We start from the raw sequence: 18,339 nt of genomic DNA, 5'->3' as shown, positions 1-18,339 counted from the left end.
ATTTAAACAAATACAAAGTAAATACTTCTACTGAATCATGCTATATGTCTTTCTCCTCATTTCCCACTACTATGTATGTCTTTCATTCATCTGCTTCAGGCAATGTGATTTGCCAGCCTGTATTGAATTTGAGATAGCACACCCACTGTTGGAGTGATATTTTTCTTGGTAGGGTGAGTACATTTATAGCAGCTTACTGGATGATTTTAGGAGATACATCAACAAATACAATTTAATGACTTTTTCCTTAAAATGTGCTCGACCAGGCAGCCTGGGTAGCTGAGCGGTTTAGTGCCACCCTCAGCCCAGGACATGATTCTGGAGACCTGGGATCCTGTTCCATGTTGCAGTCCCTGCATGGAGCCTGCTTCTCCTTCTGCCTCTGTCTCTGTCTCTGTCTCCGTCTCTATCTCTGTCTCTGTCTCTCTCTCTCTCTCTCTCTCTCTCCGTGTGTGTCTCATGAATAAATAAAATCCTTTAAAAAATGTGCTAGAGAAATCTAATTACATTACGCCTACCTCTGAGATATTAGGGGTAAGTTAAGGCAAATATGGGAAGGACCACTTTATTTTTATTTTTTGCCGTATTGAATAACTTCTAGATGTGGCCTTATCTGGAATGAAAAATAGCAATAATCACACACTGAAAGAGTTAACACCCAAGTGTTGAGAATCCACATGCACTACTCTATGGGAAATAAAAGATATCTATGTGCATTAGAATGCACTAGTTGGGACTTCTGTAAAAGTGCTAAATTATTGTCTATTATATACAAATTATAAACACTCTTTAAAACATATAAAAGCATAAGAGAATGAGAATACAGTTTTATTTTTTTAAGATTTTATTTACTTATTTATAAGAGACTAACAAAGAGGCAGAGACAAAGGCAGAGAGAGAAGCAGACTCCTCACAGGGAGCCTGATGTGGGACTCAATCCCAGAACCCCGATATCACGCTCTGAGCCAAAGACAGATGCTCAACTGCTAAGCCACCCAGGCATCCTGAAAATATAGTTTTAAAAATGATATGAATGGTGGAAAGAGAATGGTCTTAAATATGCAGAGCTACAATGATAAAAGTAAACCAAAGTCTACTGCATGAATTAATCATGGTTTTCTTTGGGACAAAGCTTGGGATAAAATTTCAAGGACCAGAAGCAAGGGCTTTTACTTATATTAGAATACTTTCCTAACTATTATGTGTTAACCAATTATAGATAAGTTAAGTAAAAGCATATCTAAAAAGATATCAGGTTTACCACTTAAGACCAAATGTGTCTAATGATACCTGTTGACAGACCATAAATGGATGATAGTGACTTGGTAACAATAGCCAGCAAACAGCACAAATAAATAAACTGACTACTGTATATCATAGGTTGTAATACCTCCTATTTTGGTTCCAGGTTCAGTGTCGAGGTGAGTCCTATTTTAAATTAACCAATTGAAAAAATTGGACCAATCTGATCCACAGATGTTGTCTTCTGAATCCCTATGACTCTTGCGATGGTTGTTCCCACAGCAATTTCACTTTATGGCCTGGATGAACAAAATCTAACAGTGCTAACAGAATTCATCCTAATGGGAATCACCGACCATCCTGAGCTGCAGGCTCCCTTCTTTGGGTTTTTCCTCGTCATCTACACAGTTTCAGTGGTGGGCAACCTGGGCATGATCATCCTCACCAAGGTGGACTCCAGGCTCCAAACACCCATGTACTTCTTCCTCAGACACCTGGCTTTCATTGATCTTGGCTACTCATCAGCTGTGGCACCCAAAATGTTAGTAAATTTTGTAGCTGATCAAAATACAATCCCCTATAACTGGTGTGCTACGCAGCTGGCTTTCTTCATCTTGTTCATCATCAGTGAGCTTTTCAATCTGTCTGCAATGGCCTATGACCGTTATGTGGCCATCTGTAACCCTCTGCTCTACACCATTGTTATGTCACAAAGGGTGTGCTGGGGGCTGATAACAATCCCTTATGTCTACAGTGCCTGTCTCTCTCTGATAATCACCATCAAGATTTTTATGGCATCCTTCTGTGGACATAATGTCATTAGACATTTTTACTGTGATAGTCTTCCCTTGTTAACTTTGCTGTGCTCAAGCACAGATGACATTGAGTTGATAATACTGATCTTTTCAGCATTTAATTTGATTTCCTCCTTTCTCATAGTGCTTGTGTCCTACATCCTCATCCTTATGGCCATCCTTAGGATGAACTCTGCAGAGGGAAGGCTCAAGGCCTTCTCCACCTGTGGATCCCACCTGACGGTGGTTGTTGTATTGTATGTCACTCTCTTCTTCATGTACGTGCAGCCCAAATCCAGTCATTCCTTTGATACTGATAAAATCGCCTCTATATTTTACACTTTGATAATCCCTATGCTGAATCCCATTATCTACAGCCTAAGGAACAAAGAGGTAAAAGGTGCCCTTCATAGAATATGGAAAAACCTGCATAAACTGCCTATGTAGAGATCAATATAGGCAGTACCTGTAATAAAATAGGTTACAGACTTCTGTTTAGGACATGTCATTGGCTTTAGAAAGGAGTAATGTGTAGAAGTCGTGGAAGGCTAGAAATGCTTTTCCTGTATTTAACGCATAGGTATTCCAGTAGTGATCATTCTTCTCATGCCAGCTTTGGTTTAAGTGCTAAGACAAGTCCAGACCACTATTCCCATATTACTAAGTACTTATTTTGCAACTGAAGGCAAGTTTTGGTTTGCTCTGTTTGTTTTCTTTAAAATACATCATGCCCTGATAATCTTTTTATCATATTTTTATGTCTTTTATTAAATATGAAATAAATATGCCCACCATACTGGCAAATGGCACAGAGAAGATGGAGCTTAATGTTCTTTGTGTAAGGAATATGCACATCAATGAATAATCAACAATGTCTGCCTTAAGAACTAACACTTTAACTTTATCCCATTTATCCCACTTTATCCCATTGTGGTGGGTTGCATCTCAGTCTGTTACGTGTTGATATGTGAGCCTGTGTATGCTTATTGGGACTTCATCAAGATAAGAAGCTTTTGCACAGCAAAGGATACAGTCAACAAAACTCAAAGACAACCTACAGAATGAGAGAAGATATTTGCAAATGACGTATCAGATAAAGGACTAGTTTCCAAGATCTATGAAGAACTTATTAAACTCAACACCAAAGAAACAAACAATCCAATCATGAAATGGGCAAAAGACATGAAGAGAAATATCACAGAGGAAGACATAGACATGGCCAACAAGCACATGAGAAAATGCTCTGCATCACTTGCCATCAGGGAAATACAAATCAAAACCACAATGAGATACCACCTCACACCAGTGAGAATGGGGAAAATTAACAAGGCAGGAAACCACAAATGTTGGAGAGGATGTGGAGAAAAGGGAACCCTCTTACATTGTTGGTGGGATTGTGAACTGGTGCAGCCACTCTGGAAAACTGTGTGGAGGTTCCTCAGAGTTAAAAATAGACCTGCCCTACAACCCAGCAATTGCACTGCTGGGGATTTACCCCAAAGATTCAGATGCAATGAAACACCGGGACACCTGCACCTGGATGTTTATAGTAGCAATGTCCACAGTAGCCACACTGTGGAAGGAGCCTCGGTGTCCATGGGAAGATGAATGGATAAAGAAGATGTGGTTTATGTATACAATGGAATATTACTCAGCCTTTAAAAAAGACAAATACCCACCATTTGCTTCAATGTGGATGGAACTGGAGGGTATTATGCTGAGTGAAGTAAGTCAATCGGAGAAGGACAAACATTATATGTTCTCATTCATTTCAGGGATATAAATAATAGTAAAAGGGAATATAAGGGAAGGGATAAGAAATGTGTGGGAAATATCAGAAAGGGAGACAGAACATAAAGACTCCTAACTCTGGGAAATGAACTAGGGGTGGTGGAAGGGGAGGAGGGCAGGGGGTGGGAGTGAATGGGTGACGGGCACTGAGGGGGAACTTGACAGGATGAGCACTGGGTGTTATTCTGTATGTTGGTAAATTGAACACCAATAACAAATAAACTTATAAAAAAAAAGGAAAGCAGAAATAAAAGTGTGATTATTTTACATAGCATAAATGTGTACAGCAACAATTCAAAATTGCTTATTTCTGAAACATTAGAAATAATACCTGAGTTCTGCAAGATTGGTGCATATAAGGTCAGCATTTAAGACATCTGGGGTTTTTATGTTTTTGTTTGTTTTTTTTTACTACAAGTACCAAAAAAGTAAATATATATATATATATATATATATATATATATGTATATATATATATGTATATATATATATATATATAATTTAAAACTAAAAATTTAATTGAAATAAAACTTTATAATACCTTAGAAAAATTTTAGTGAACGATTTGTATGATTTTCCTGTTGGATACTACAAAACCTTGTTAAATTATTAAGGAAGACATAATGTTACATATACCATACCATTATTTGGATGAATAAATGTCATGTGGTTAGTTTCCCCTAAATTATTCAATGCATTTAATACAGTGACATTCAGAATCCAACAGTATTTTGTGCTACTCAGGTTGATTTTAAGAATCATGTGTAATTTTAAAAATTGTAAGCATTACTGAATGGTACAATTGTTCTTTTGCTATAAATTTAAATATTTATATGTTTCTGTAGAATTAAAAAAATACTAATTAAAAAAAAAGGATCTAGACTATCTTAGAAGAAGAAAGAACACAGAGGTATTCCAATAACAGTTATGAATTCCTTTAAAGCTAGATCAGGTTTTTAAATTATTTTTAGAACTATTTTAAATTTTTAAATTCTTCCTTCCTTTCGTCATTCCTTCTTTGTCTTTTCTTCATTCTTTTAGAATTATGGAGATGACTCTAAAATTTACTCAGAAAGGCAAAATGCCTAAAATATAAAGATAATCTTGAAAAAAGAGAACAAAATGACAGGTGTAGCACAACTGGATTTCATTATATATTTTAAAGGTTTAGTATATAAGAAAACATTTTCCTAATTGTCATAGTCCCTAAAGGAGTAATATAGATGTCCTTCTAAAAATTCAAATCAGAAATACCATATAATCAAGTAATTTCACTGCTGTGTATTTACCCAAAGAACATAAAGATGCTAATTTTAAAAGATATGTGCATTCTTATGTCCATTGCAATATTATTTACAGTAGCCATGATACAGAAGCAACCCAAGTAGCCCTTGATAGATGAGTTGATAAAGAGGATGTGGAATATGTATGGAATGGAATATTATTTGGTCCTACAAAACATGGAGATCTTGCCATTGTGCCTCTTACAAATCCATAAAGAATTTACATGAAATACAATACAAAGGTGACAAATGATATTAACAATCATGTTTCAAGAAAATATCTAAGTTGCCATTAAACATAAAGATTTTCAATTGCATTCAGCATTAGAATAGTACAAACCAAAACCACAATGATGCCTTGCACATTTTCACAGGTAAGAACCTGTGAGGAGAGAGGAGGGGCAAGACGGGGGAAGAGTAGGGTCCCCAAGTCACCTGTCCCCACGAAATTACCTAGAAAAACTTCAAATCATCCTGAAAATCTACGAATTCGAGATTTAAAGAGAGACCTGAGATTTAAAGAGAGACCAGCTGGAACGCTACAGTGAGAAGAGTTCGCACTTCTATCAAGGTAGGAAGACGGGGAAAAAGAAATAATGAAACAAAAGGCCTCCAAGGGGGAGGGGCCCGCGAGGAGCCGGGCTGAGGCCGGGGCGAGTGTCCCCAGGACAGGAGAGCCCCGCCCCGGAGGAGCAGGAGCTGCACCAACCTTCCCGGGAGGAAAGGTGCCTGCAGGGAGTTAGAGCAGGACCCAGGAGGGCGGCGATGCCCTCGGGCTCCCTGGGACACTAACAGGCACCTGCGCCCCGGGAGAGTGCGCCGAGCTCCCTAAGGGCTGCAGCGCTCGGCGGGACCCGGAGCAGCTCGGAGGGGCCCGGGCGGCGGCTCCGCAGAGGGGGCTGCGGGGCGGGAGCGCGAATCCAACAGTGCAGGCCCCAGAGCACAGGGCGCCGGGACACAGCCCAGGATCCGGCCTCCCCCGGGACAGGCAGAGGCCGGGAGGGCCCAGGACAGCGAGGACGCTCCTGCCCCGAGCTGAGCAGATCAGCGGCCCCGCCCCGGAGCCTCCAGGCCCTGCAGACGGAGAGCCCCGGAGTTACTGTGGGAGCTGACTCCAGGGCTCCAGAGCTGGCCCCGCCACTGCAGTTGTTCCTCCTGGGGCCTCACGGGGTGAACAACCCCCCCTGAGCCCTGCACCAGGCAGGGGCAGAGCAGCTCCCCCAAGAGCTAACACCTGAGAATCAGCACAGCAGGCCCCTCCCCCAGAAGACCAGCTAGACGGAGCAATTCCAGGGGAAGTCAAGGGACTTACAGTATACAGAATCAGAAGATACTCCCCCGTGGTTTTTTGTTGTTGTTGTTGTTTTCTTTTTCTTTTTTTTTTTTGTTTTCTTTTTGCTTTTTGATTTGTTTCCTTCCCCCACCCTTTTTTTCCTTTCTTTTTCTTTCTCTTTTTCTTCTTTTTTTTCTTTTTTTCTTATCTGTTTCTTTTTTCTTTTTCTCTTTTCTTTCCTTCTTTCTCTCTCTTTTTCTCCTTTTCCCAATACAACTTTTTTTTGGACACACTGCACTGAGCAAAATGACTGCAAGGAAAACTTCACCTCAAAAGACAGAATCAGAAACAGTCCTCTCTCCCACAGAGTTACAAAATCTGGATTACAATTCAATGTCAGAAAGCCAATTCAGAAGCACTATTATACAGCTACTGGTGGCTCTAGAAAAAAGCATAAAGGACTCAAGAGACTTCATGACTGCAGAATTTAGATCCAATCAGGCAGAAATTAAAAACCAACTGAATGAGACGCAATCCAAGCTAGAAGTCCTAACGACGACGAGGGTTAATGAGGTGGAAGAATGAGTGAGTGACATAGAAGACAAGTTGATGGCAAAGAGGGAAACTGAGGAAAAAAGAGACAGACAATTAAGAGACCATGAGGATAGATTAAGGGAAATAAATGACAGCCTGAAGAAGAAAAACCTACGTTTAATTGGGGTTCCTGAGGGCGCCGAAAGGGCCAGAGGGCCAGAATGTGTATTTGAACAAATCGTAGCTGAAAATTTTCTTAATCGGGGAAAGGAAAAAGGCATTCAGATTCAGGAAATAGAGAGATCCCCCCCTAAAATCAATAAAAACCGTTCAACACCTCGACATTTAATAGTTAAGCTAGCAAATTCCAAAGATAAAGAGAAGATCCTTAAAGCACCAAGAGACAAGAAATGCCTGACTTTTATGGGGAGGAGTATTAGAGTAACAGCAGACCTCTCCACAGACACCTGGCAGGCCAGAAAGGGCTGGCAGGATATATTCAGGATCCTAAATGAGAAAAACATGTAACCAAGAATACTTTATCCAGCAAGGCTCTCATTCAGAATGGAAGGAGAGATAAAGAGCTTCCAAGACAGGCAGGAACTGAAAGAATATGTGACCACCAAACCAGCTCTGCAAGAAATTTTAAGGGGGACTCTTAAAATTCCCCTTTAAGAAGAAGTCCAGTGGAACAATCCACAAAAACAAGGACTGAATAGGTATTATGATGACACTAAACTCATATCTTTCAATACTTACTCTGAACGTGAATGGGCTTAATGACCCCATCAAAAGGCGCAGGGTGTCAGACTGGATAAAAAAAAGAGGACCCATCTAATGCTGTCTACAAGAGACTCATTTTAGACACAAGGACACCTACAGCCTTCAGGTATAGGAGAATAGGTTGGAGAACCAATAAAAGGTTGGAGAACCATTTACCATTCAAATGGTCCTCAAAAGAAAGCAAGGGTAGCCATCCTTATATCAGATAAACTGAAATTTACCCCAAAGACGAGAGATGTGAGATGATGTGAGGGACACTATCTCATACTTAAAGGATCTATCCAACAAGAGGACTTAACAATCCTCAATATATATGCCCCGAATGTGGGAGCTCCCAAATATTTAAATCAATTAATAACCAAAGTGAAGAAATACTTAGATAATAATACACTTATACTTAGTGACTTCAATCTAGCTCTTTCTACCCTCGATAGGTCTTCTAAGCACAACATCTCCAAAGAAACGAGAGCTTTAAATGAAACACTGGACCAGATGGATTTCACAGATATTTACAGAACTTTACATCCAAACTCAACTAAATATACATTCTTCTCAATTGCACATGGAACTTTCTCCAGAATAGACCACATACTGGGTCACAAATCGGCTGAACCAATACCAAAACATTGGGATCATCCCCTGCATATTCTCACCATAATGCCTTGAAATTAGAACTAAATCACAACAAGAAGTTTGGAAGGACCACAAACACGTGGAGGTTAAGGACATTCCTGCTAAAAGATGAAAAGGTCAACCAGGAAATTAAGGAAGAATTAAAAAGATTCATGGAAACTAATGAGAATGAAGATACAACCATTCAAAATCTTTGGGACACACCAAAAGCAGTCCTAAGGGGGAAATACATCGCAAAACAAGCATCCATTCAAAAACTGTAAAGAACTCAAATACAAAAGGTAAACTTACACATAAAGGAGCTAGAGAAAAAACAGCAGATAGATCCTACACCCAGCAGAAGGAGAGAGTTAATTAAGATTCGAGCAGAACTCAACGAAATCGAGACCAGAAGAACTGTGGAACAGATCAACAAAACCAGGAGTTGGTTCTTTGAAAGAATTAATAAGATAGATAAGCCATTAGCCAGCCTTATTAAAAGAAGAGAGAGAAGACTAATTAATAAAATCATGAATGAGAAAGGAGAGATCACTACCAACACCAAGGAAATACAAACGATTTTAAAAACATATTATGAACAGCTATACGCCAATAAATTAGGCAATCTAGAAGAAATGGACGCACTCCTGGAAAGCCACAAACTACCAAAACTGGAACAGGAAGAAATAGAAAACCTGACCAGGCCAATAACCAGGGAGGAAATTGAAGCAGTCATCAAAAACCTCCCAAGACACAAAAGTCCAGGGCCAGATGGCTTCCCAGGGGAATTCTATCAAACGTTTAAAGAAGAATCCATACCTATTCTACTAAAGCTGTTTGGAAAAACAGAAAGAGATGGAGTACTTCCAAACTCGTTCTATGAGGCCAGCATCACCTTAATTCCAAAACCAGACAAAGACCCCACCAAAAAGGAGAATTACAGACCAATATCCCTGATGAACATGGATGCAAAATTCTCAACAAGATACTATCCAATCGGATCCAACAATACATTAAGAAAATTATTCACCATGACCAAGTAGGATTTAGTCCCGGGACACAAGGCTGGTTCAACACTCATAAAACAATCAATGTGATTCATCATATCAGCAAGAGAAAAACCAAGAACCATATGATCCTCTCAATAGATGCAGAGAAAGCATTTAACAAAATACAGCATCCATTCCTGATCAAAACTCTTCAGAGTATAGGGATAGAGGAAACATTCCTCAACATCTTAAAAGCCATCTACGAAAAGCCCACAGCAAATATAATGCTCAATGGGGAAGCACTGGGAGCTTTTCCCCTAAGATCAGGAACAAGACAGGGATGTCCACTCTCACCACTGCTATTCAACATAGTACTGGAAGTCCAACCTCAGCAATCAGACAACAAAAAGATATTAAAGGCATTCAAATTGGCAAAGAAGAAGTCAAACTCTCCCTCTTCGCTGATGACATGATACTCTACCTAGAAAACCCAAAAGCCTCCACCCCAAGATTGCTAGAACTCATACAGCAATTTGGTAGCGTGGCAGGATACAAAATCAATGCCCAGAAATCAATGGCATTTCTATACACTAACAATGAGACTGAAGAAAGAGAAATTAAGGAGTCAATCCCATTTACAATTGCACCCAAAAGCATAAGATACCTAGAAATAAACCTAACCAAAGAGGTAAAGGATCTATACCCTAAAAACTACAGAACACTTCTGAAAGAAATTGAGGAAGACACAAAAAGATGGAAAAATATTCCATGCTCATGGATTGGCAGAATTAATTTTGTAAAAATGTCAATGTTACCCAGGGCAATTTACACGTTTAATGCAATCCCTATCAAAATACCATGGACTTTCTTCAGAGAGTTAGAACAAATTATTTTAAGATCTTTGTGGAATCAGAGAAGACCCCGAATAGCCAGGGGAATATTAAAAAAGAAAACCATAGCTGGGGGCATCACAATGCCAGATTTCAGGTTGTACTACAAAGCTGTGGTCATCAAGACAGTGTGGTACTGGCACAAAAACAGACACATAGATCAACGGAACAGAATAGAGAACCCAGAAGTAGAACCTGAACTTTATGGTCAACTAATATTCAACAAAGGAGGAAAGACTATCCATTGGAAGAAAGACAGTCTCTTCAATAAATGGTGCTGGGAATATTGGACAATTTGCAAATGACCTATCAGATAAAGGGCTAGTTTCCAAGATCTATAAAGAACTTATTAAATTCAACACCAAAGAAACAAACAATCCAATCATGAAATAGGCAAAAGACATGAAGAGAAATCTCACAGAGGAAGACAGACATGGCCAACATGCACATGAGAAAATGCTCTGCATCACTTGCCATCAGGGAAATACAAATCAAAACCACAATGAGATACCACCTCACACCAGTGAGAATGGGCAAAATTAACAAGGCAGGAAACCACAAATGTTGGAGAGGATGTGGAGAAAAGGGAACCCTCTTACACTGTTGGTGGGAATGTGAATTGGTGCAGCCACTCTGGAAAACTGTGTGGAGGTTCCTCAAAGAGTTAAAAATAGACCTGCCCTACAACCCAGCAATTGCACTGTTGGGGATTTACCCCAAAGATTCAGATGCAATGAAACATAGGGACATCTGCACTCCAATGTTTCTAGCAGCAATGTCCACAATAGCCAAACTATGGAAGGATCCTCGGTGTCCATTGAAAGATGAATGGATAAAGAAGATGTGGTTTATGTATACAATGGAATATTACTCAGCCATTAGAAATTACAAATACCCACCATTTGCTTCAACGTGGATGGAACTGGAAGGTATTATGCTGAGTGAAGTAAGTCAATCGGAGAAGGACAAACATTGTATGTTCTCATTCATTTGGGGAATATAAATAATAGTGAAAGGGAATAGAAGGGAAGGGAGAAGAAATGTGTGGGAAATATCAGAAAGGGAGACAGATCATAAAGACTCCTAACTCTGGGAAACGAACTAGGGGTGGTTTTGGAAGGGGAGGAGTGTGGGGGGTGGGGGTGAATGGGTGACGGGCACTGAGGGGGGAACTTGACGGGATGAGCACTGGGTGTTATTCTGTATGTTGGTAAATTGAACACCAATAAAAAATAGATTTATTATTTAAAAAAAAAGAACCTGTGAAGAAAATGATGGAAAATACTGAGTGTAGACAGGGATATTAAGCAACCGTAAGTATTTGCTTTCAAATAGGAATGCACATCAAATAAACACTGCAAACTCATCAGGTAGTATTTATTAATGATAATATGTATATCCTACTACTCAAAACTTTCAGTGTGAAGCATATACTCAAATAAAAACACATCCAAGTTTAAGCTGATCTCGATTAAATAGTAGTGTGGATGTGAAGGCCGAGGGAGGCAGAGTTTTAAGTACTGCTTTCAGGAAATTGTGTCTGTGTATCAGGGCAATATTTTTTATAAAGTATAAATGACTCTCTTTCATAAATACATTACAAAAATCCAAATCTTATTTTTTTTATAATGCAACGGTGTGAAAAAGAAAGCTTCATGCTCATCAAAACATCATATGAAATGGAATGTTTATATCCCTCGTCATAAAACTGCAAATTCAGATCAATTTTAATATTTGTTTTTTTTTTTTTTAGATTTTATTTATTTATTCATGAAAGACATAGGCACAGACCCAGGCAGAGGAAGAAGCAGGCTCCATGCAGGGAGCCTGACATGGGACTCCATCCCAGGTCTCCAGGATCACACCCTGGGCCGACGGTGGCACTAAACCGCTGAGCCACTTGGGCTACCCAATTCTAACATTTGATTATAGCACCATGAATAACTGATTTGTGGTATATACATAAAATGGATCTGTCCACAGACATGAGAATGAGCACTCTAGAACTACCTATAACAACACATCAGCTAAAAGAAGCCAGACAAAAAAATACATATGCTTCTGTGACCACAATGTCATCAATCATTTATACTATCACTGTCTCCCTTTGTTGTCTTTGCTCTGCTCAAATATGCATAAAATTGAATGATGATTTTGATTTTCCAGTTTTTATTTGAAAATTTTTTTTCTTCTGATAGTTCTTACCTGGTGATCCCGGTAGCCATTGTCAGGATGAACTCAGCTGAAGGTAGACACAAGACTTTTCCCACCTGTAGGTCCCACCTGACAGTGGCTACAGTGCTCTATGGGATTTTGATATTTATATACATGCAACATGAGTCCAGTCATTCCTTTGACATTGAAAGTGGTGTGCCTATTTTGCACTCTTCTAATCCTCACACTAAATCCCTTTACCTATATAGCTTTTGAGGAACAAAGATGTCAAATATGCAGGACAAAGGAAGTGGCAAAAAGTATGCAATATCTTCTCTTAATTATCATACCATGTGGTTCCTATCAATATTAAACCTAGTTATGTATTCTTTCACAGGTAAAAGCAAAACTAGATGAATTCAATATATATTTAGAGATTGATTTCTACGTACCTGTCCTACTCTAAGTGAACTTGCGGAAAGAGACATTTGGCGTATAATATACATTAATTTAAATACCTGCAAAATTATGCCATTCTGTTAAGAGGTAAATTCATATATAGTTAACCAGTAAAAACCTGCATATGAATGACACAGTGTAAATAAGATTTAAATGTACCAAAACAGATAACGAGATGGGATCAAACCAGGATTAATAGAAGGATGAAAGGGTAAATGGAGATTCAATTTTACAAGAAAAAGGCATTCTATGGTGAAAGTCAATCAACTGGCTAATGTGGTTAATGTGGGACTGTGGGACACCTGGATAGCTCAGTGTTTGAGTGTCTGCCTTGGCTCAGGTTGTGATCCTGGGGTCCTGGGATTGAGTTCTGCTTTGTGCTCCCTGCAGGGATCCTGCTTCTCCCTCTGCCTGTGTTGCCTCTCTCTGTGTCTCTCATGAGTAAATAAATAATCTGGGGGGAAAATAAATGTTTCTTTCCGTCTCTCTCTTACCCTTCTTTCTAAAAAAACAAAACAAAATAAAAACTGGCTAATGTGTCCATGTAAAGTCAATTGTATTCAATTGGTAGGAAGCTTCACTTCTGCAAGATGATTGAGTTGTAGAGATTTGTTATAAAATATTGTGCTTTAATCATCATTACTGATTGTATACTCAAGTATTGGTCAAGGGTATTGATCTCATGATATGTTTCTTATCACAATAAAAATCAATAAATAGATTTGGAAAAACCAAAAAGGTCATATATAACTATTAACTACATGAGGTAGAGGGAATGGGGAAAATGGATTAGTACATATTCAGCTTCTGTATAATTAATTTACAAATTTAAAATAATGAATTATGTAAGAGAGAACTATTCTTTCAGGTAGAGCATGGAAATATTACAGTGTCTGTAATATCATTTCCTGCACATATCTATGTGGGTATGTATATGTAGGTGACATGTGTGTGTTTCTTACAAATACTTTGAAAAGTGTAGTTTTGTCATCTGGATGGTACTGTTGTGTCTTAGAATTTATATGCTTAATCAAAGTAAGTTTATTTTGTGTCATACTCACAACCTCAGAAATGGACAATACGTCCTGTGCAATAAACAATAAGCTTTAAATGAGAGATCAAACTCTTATATAAAGCATCAATGAGAATGGAAACTGTAAAAGTAGTACTTTTATCTTTTTAAATTTTATATTGTTGGAATGCTAAATAGATGGAGAAGTTAGCAGAGCTCATCAGGGAATAAAGTCCTGTTGATTGAACAGGGTACAGGTGAACTTTGGCCACATACAGACAATCTAGGATGGTACTATTGTGTCTTAGAATTTATATCCTTAATCAAAGTAAGTTTATTTTATTTCATACTCACAACTTAAGAAATGGGCAATATTTCTTATGCAATAAATAATAAGCTTTAAATGAGAGATAAAACTCTAAAACATCAATAAGAATGGAAACGGTAAAAAGTAATTTTCTAAAAAATTTTATGACATTGTGAGAATGCTAAATAGATGGGGAAGCTAGCAGAGCTCATTAGGGAATAAAATTCTGCTGACTGAACAGGGTGCAGGCTAACTTTGGTACATAACAGATAATCTACAAATGACATTACAGGGGAAGGAACAATACAAACTTCCTGTGGAATCTTGGAATCTGGAAAGGACCTCAAGGATTTCAATTCATTTTCATGGGTAACCTAAGGTGTATAAAAATTTTTGGTAGGGACACCTGGGTAGCTTAGCGGTTGGGCACTTGCCTTTGGCTCAGGTCGTGCTCCCGGAAACCAGAATTGAGTCCCGCATCAAGATCCCTGTGGGGAGCCTGCTTCTCCCTCTGCCTGTGTCTCTGCCTGTGTCTCTGTTTCTCTCTCTCTCTCAGTCTGTGTCTCTCATGAATAAATAAATAAATCATTAAAGAAAATCTTTGGTATTTCCTCTTTATGACCCACAATATGTTACCTCAAAACGTAAAGCCTGGAATGTGCCACACCCTTGTTTGATATTAGGAACGCTACAGTGAAGAAAGAACAGTGTGTCCTGCTCTAAAGTAAGGGATATTCTAGGGAATGGTAAGCAAGTGGTCAATGCTTCTTTATTAAACTTAAAAATCATATTAAAGATAAATGACAGACCTGAAGACTAAACCTCATATTTCAAAATTTTAAGATGGATTTTATATTCACTCGTTCTTATCTCCATCATTCATTCCAACAGTAAGTCAGCAAATATTTTTGAACACCTACTCTTTCCTGGGCATTTCAGAAGTTACAAAGGGAATGGGGAAAATGGATTAAGTACATATTCAGCTTCTGTATAATTAATTTACAAATTTAAAATAATGAATTATGTAAGAGAGAACTATTCTTTCAGGTAGAGCATGGAAATATTACAGTGTCTGTAATATCATTTCCTGCACATATCTATGTGGGTATGTATATGTAGGTGACATGTGTGTGTTTCTTACAAATACTTTGAAAAGTGTAGTTTTGTCATCTGGATGGTATGTTGTGTCTTAGAATTTATATGCTTAATCAAAGTAAGTTTATTTTGTGTCATACTCACAACCTCAGAAATGGACAATACGTCTGTGCAATAAACAATAAGCTTTAAATGAGAGATAAAACTCTAAAACATCAATAAGAATGGAAACGGTAAAAGTAATTTTCTAAAAAATTTTATGACATTGTGAGAATGCTAAATAGATGGGGAAGCTAGCAGAGCTCATTAGGGAATAAAATTCTGCTGACTGAACAGGGTGCAGGCTAACTTTGGTAAGAGGTTTCTGCCTTAGAGTTTGTAGGATTGATATTTTAGAAGGCTCTATGCCAGAAAGGAAGCCTTTTAAGTGTCTTTGAAATACCAGATTTCTTCTTCAAGAAAGACCTACTAAATTGCACAATGTGGAAAAAAAATGTTTCTACCCTTCTGGATGTTCATTTTGTCAGGGTGACAAATCAAACAAGGAAAGATTCCCTGATGTGAACTGGCAGGCCATAAGTTGCTGGTGGACACTGACAGTTCATGTCAAGATGCCTTTTGTCTCAACACAAGTCAGGTTTAAGTAAGTTCAAGACGAATTGAACAGTTAGAGACCAATAGAATATCTCTTGAAATCATTTTAGTAGCTAATTATAAACATTTGCAATGTGATTTCTTGGCCAAATTGTAATATAAATGATTAACATTAGGTATACTTTTGAAGTTCTTTTCAAGAGATGCTATTATTTTAGTAGACTCAAAAAATTTTTCTTTTCAAAACAAACTTGAAAAATATGTATAAAAAATTAACCTAGCTTTATCAGAAACACTTAATTCAGAAAGTCTCCTAGGAAACATAAGAAAAATACTTATATCAATGATATATACTTATCAAAATAAAAAAAACAATCCTAGCTTTGCCACTAGTAACATTTCTTTACAAAAATGATTAATAAGATTTAATGATATATGCAAATATATTTTTAACAGCTAATTACACAAATTCATGGTACATAGTCCATAATTATTCTTATTGGTAGGTTTTTTTCCCTTTTCTTTTCTTTCTTTTTTGTTTTTTGCTTTGCTAAATCAAGGATACAGTTATTGAGTATATTATGTTCTGGAATGACACATGCACAGAGCTGCTTTGCATGCAGCAAAGAAACAAGAAATGTTTTGCTTAAAGTGAGTGTTGCTATTGAATTTTCCACCTTAAACTTAACTTTCTATTTATTTACAGATGTGGTATTAGGAGAAAAGAGATATGGAATATTGCCACACAGTTATATAACCTGAGGAGACATATATTTGATGTGTGGAGTAAAGTATCTTTGATTCAACAAAAACCACATATTTAAGAAAGAATCTGGTTGTGGGAGAACATAATCTGACTTGTTTGTTAAGTATATACCTAGATATCATGTGTCCCAGTTGCTTGGATATGCAAAATTATAATTCACTTGTTATTCACATTTCAACTATGAAAATCCTAAGTGAGATAGAATGAGGTGCTGGGAACAAACAGGAAACCATATTAGAAAATCATTCAAAACATGCTAATAACAAAAACTGCTGGAAGCAGATATTTTGCATTTCTTGTTAGCAAGTTCTGTACTAACTTGAGTTTGTGTAGTATTTCATTACATTCACACAAGACTAGAATGTAAACACTTGATAAAAATCTCACAGCTAGTAATTGATGGATGGACATTCAACCAACCAAGTGACCAAACAAACAAGCAAACAAGACACATTAAGCAAAACCATAAAATCATAGCATTAAACAATATTGCACACAGATTCTTTCCATGATTTAATCTCATTAAATCATGAGCCTCAACTGTCTTATCAGACATAGAAATAATTCCATATGTCTCCTAGGACACTCCTGTAAAATAATGAGATTATTATTTTGAAATGACCTGCATTATTCTGGGCATAGAGTACAGTACATAATGGATAATGTTAGCACTTCTGTATATTCATTTCTCTGTACAAAGAAAACAAAGTAATCACACTTGAGCAAATCAAACCTACAAGTAATACTTTTTAAAACTACAAAACAAGTTTTAAATAATTTAAAGGAAAGAGGTATGGGAAGATGGGAAAAAAAAGAAAGGGCTGCTAGACCATGATAATAGAAAAGCATTTGATCAGATAGAGAGCAAAGTGACAGAAAGGAGTAGTGTATTTGGCTAAAGAATTGTGTTCCTTTAAATAAATCTGTTTCTGACTAACACTAAGAAGGAAGGTTAATGAGTGGTGGTCTGGTGTTGGGCAACTGAGTCAGAAGGTTATTGAGGTGTGGCAAAACTGACAAGGAAAAACCCAGCATATTCAAAGTATTTTTTTCCCACAGAAATACAAAATTCCCCAGGATGATAACAAGGTATGGGCTAAAGGGAAAGCCAGAGGCAGCCAAGGAAAAGGCACAGTTACAGAAAGTCCTTCTGGCTCATCAACTTCTGTTACACAGCTACCTTATAATTGGAAGCAGACACAGAGACATGTACATGTGTAAATACATATTCATGTATAGTATAATTAGTAATGTTAACATATGAAAATAAATATTACTACATGTAATATAATAGATTAATAAATAATCAAGGAATATAAATTATATCTAAAACAGTTGAAAAATGAAGAGCTTGGCACAATAGTTCTATTGTTTTTAAGATTTTATTTATTCATGAGAGACACAGAGAGAGTCAGAGACACAGGCAGAGGGAGAAGCAAGCTCCCTTCAAGGAGCCTAATGTGGGACTCAATCCCAAGACACTGGGATCACGCCCTGAGTGCAAGGTAGACACTCAACCTATACAGTACCACCTGGCACAACAGGTCTAACAACCTAAAATTGGTCTCTAGAAAGTTTGTGTTTCTGAATTTTGTTTAAAGATTATGAGAAATACAATTAAATTCTGACACTTCCACATGTGAACAAAGTGTCCCATTTAAAAGAAACAGTCTACGAACAAGCATGAACCAGAAAAATCAACTTGACCATCTATTAACCTCCTTCCATTTTCTCCATTAAAAGATGAGAAGAACAAATTAA

At 37.6% G+C, this 18,339-nt stretch overlaps 1 protein-coding gene across 1 annotated transcript; it reads left to right on the top strand.

Moving 5' to 3' along the window:
- Positions 1-1,508: 1,508 nt before the first annotated feature.
- Positions 1,509-12,686, top strand: LOC121471607 (olfactory receptor 8K3-like). The gene is made up of 2 exons (XM_041722399.1): positions 1,509-2,445; positions 12,649-12,686. Exons 1-2 carry the CDS (start codon positions 1,509-1,511, stop codon positions 12,684-12,686), a joined length of 975 nt encoding a protein of 324 aa, XP_041578333.1.
- The last annotated feature ends 5,653 nt before the right edge of the window (positions 12,687-18,339 follow it).

This window comes from Vulpes lagopus, chromosome 11 (assembly GCF_018345385.1).
Source record: "Vulpes lagopus strain Blue_001 chromosome 11, ASM1834538v1, whole genome shotgun sequence".
NCBI lineage: Eukaryota > Metazoa > Chordata > Mammalia > Carnivora > Canidae > Vulpes > Vulpes lagopus.
Note: the sequence above shows the minus strand (reverse complement) of the source record. Positions and strands in the feature narration are given on the sequence as shown.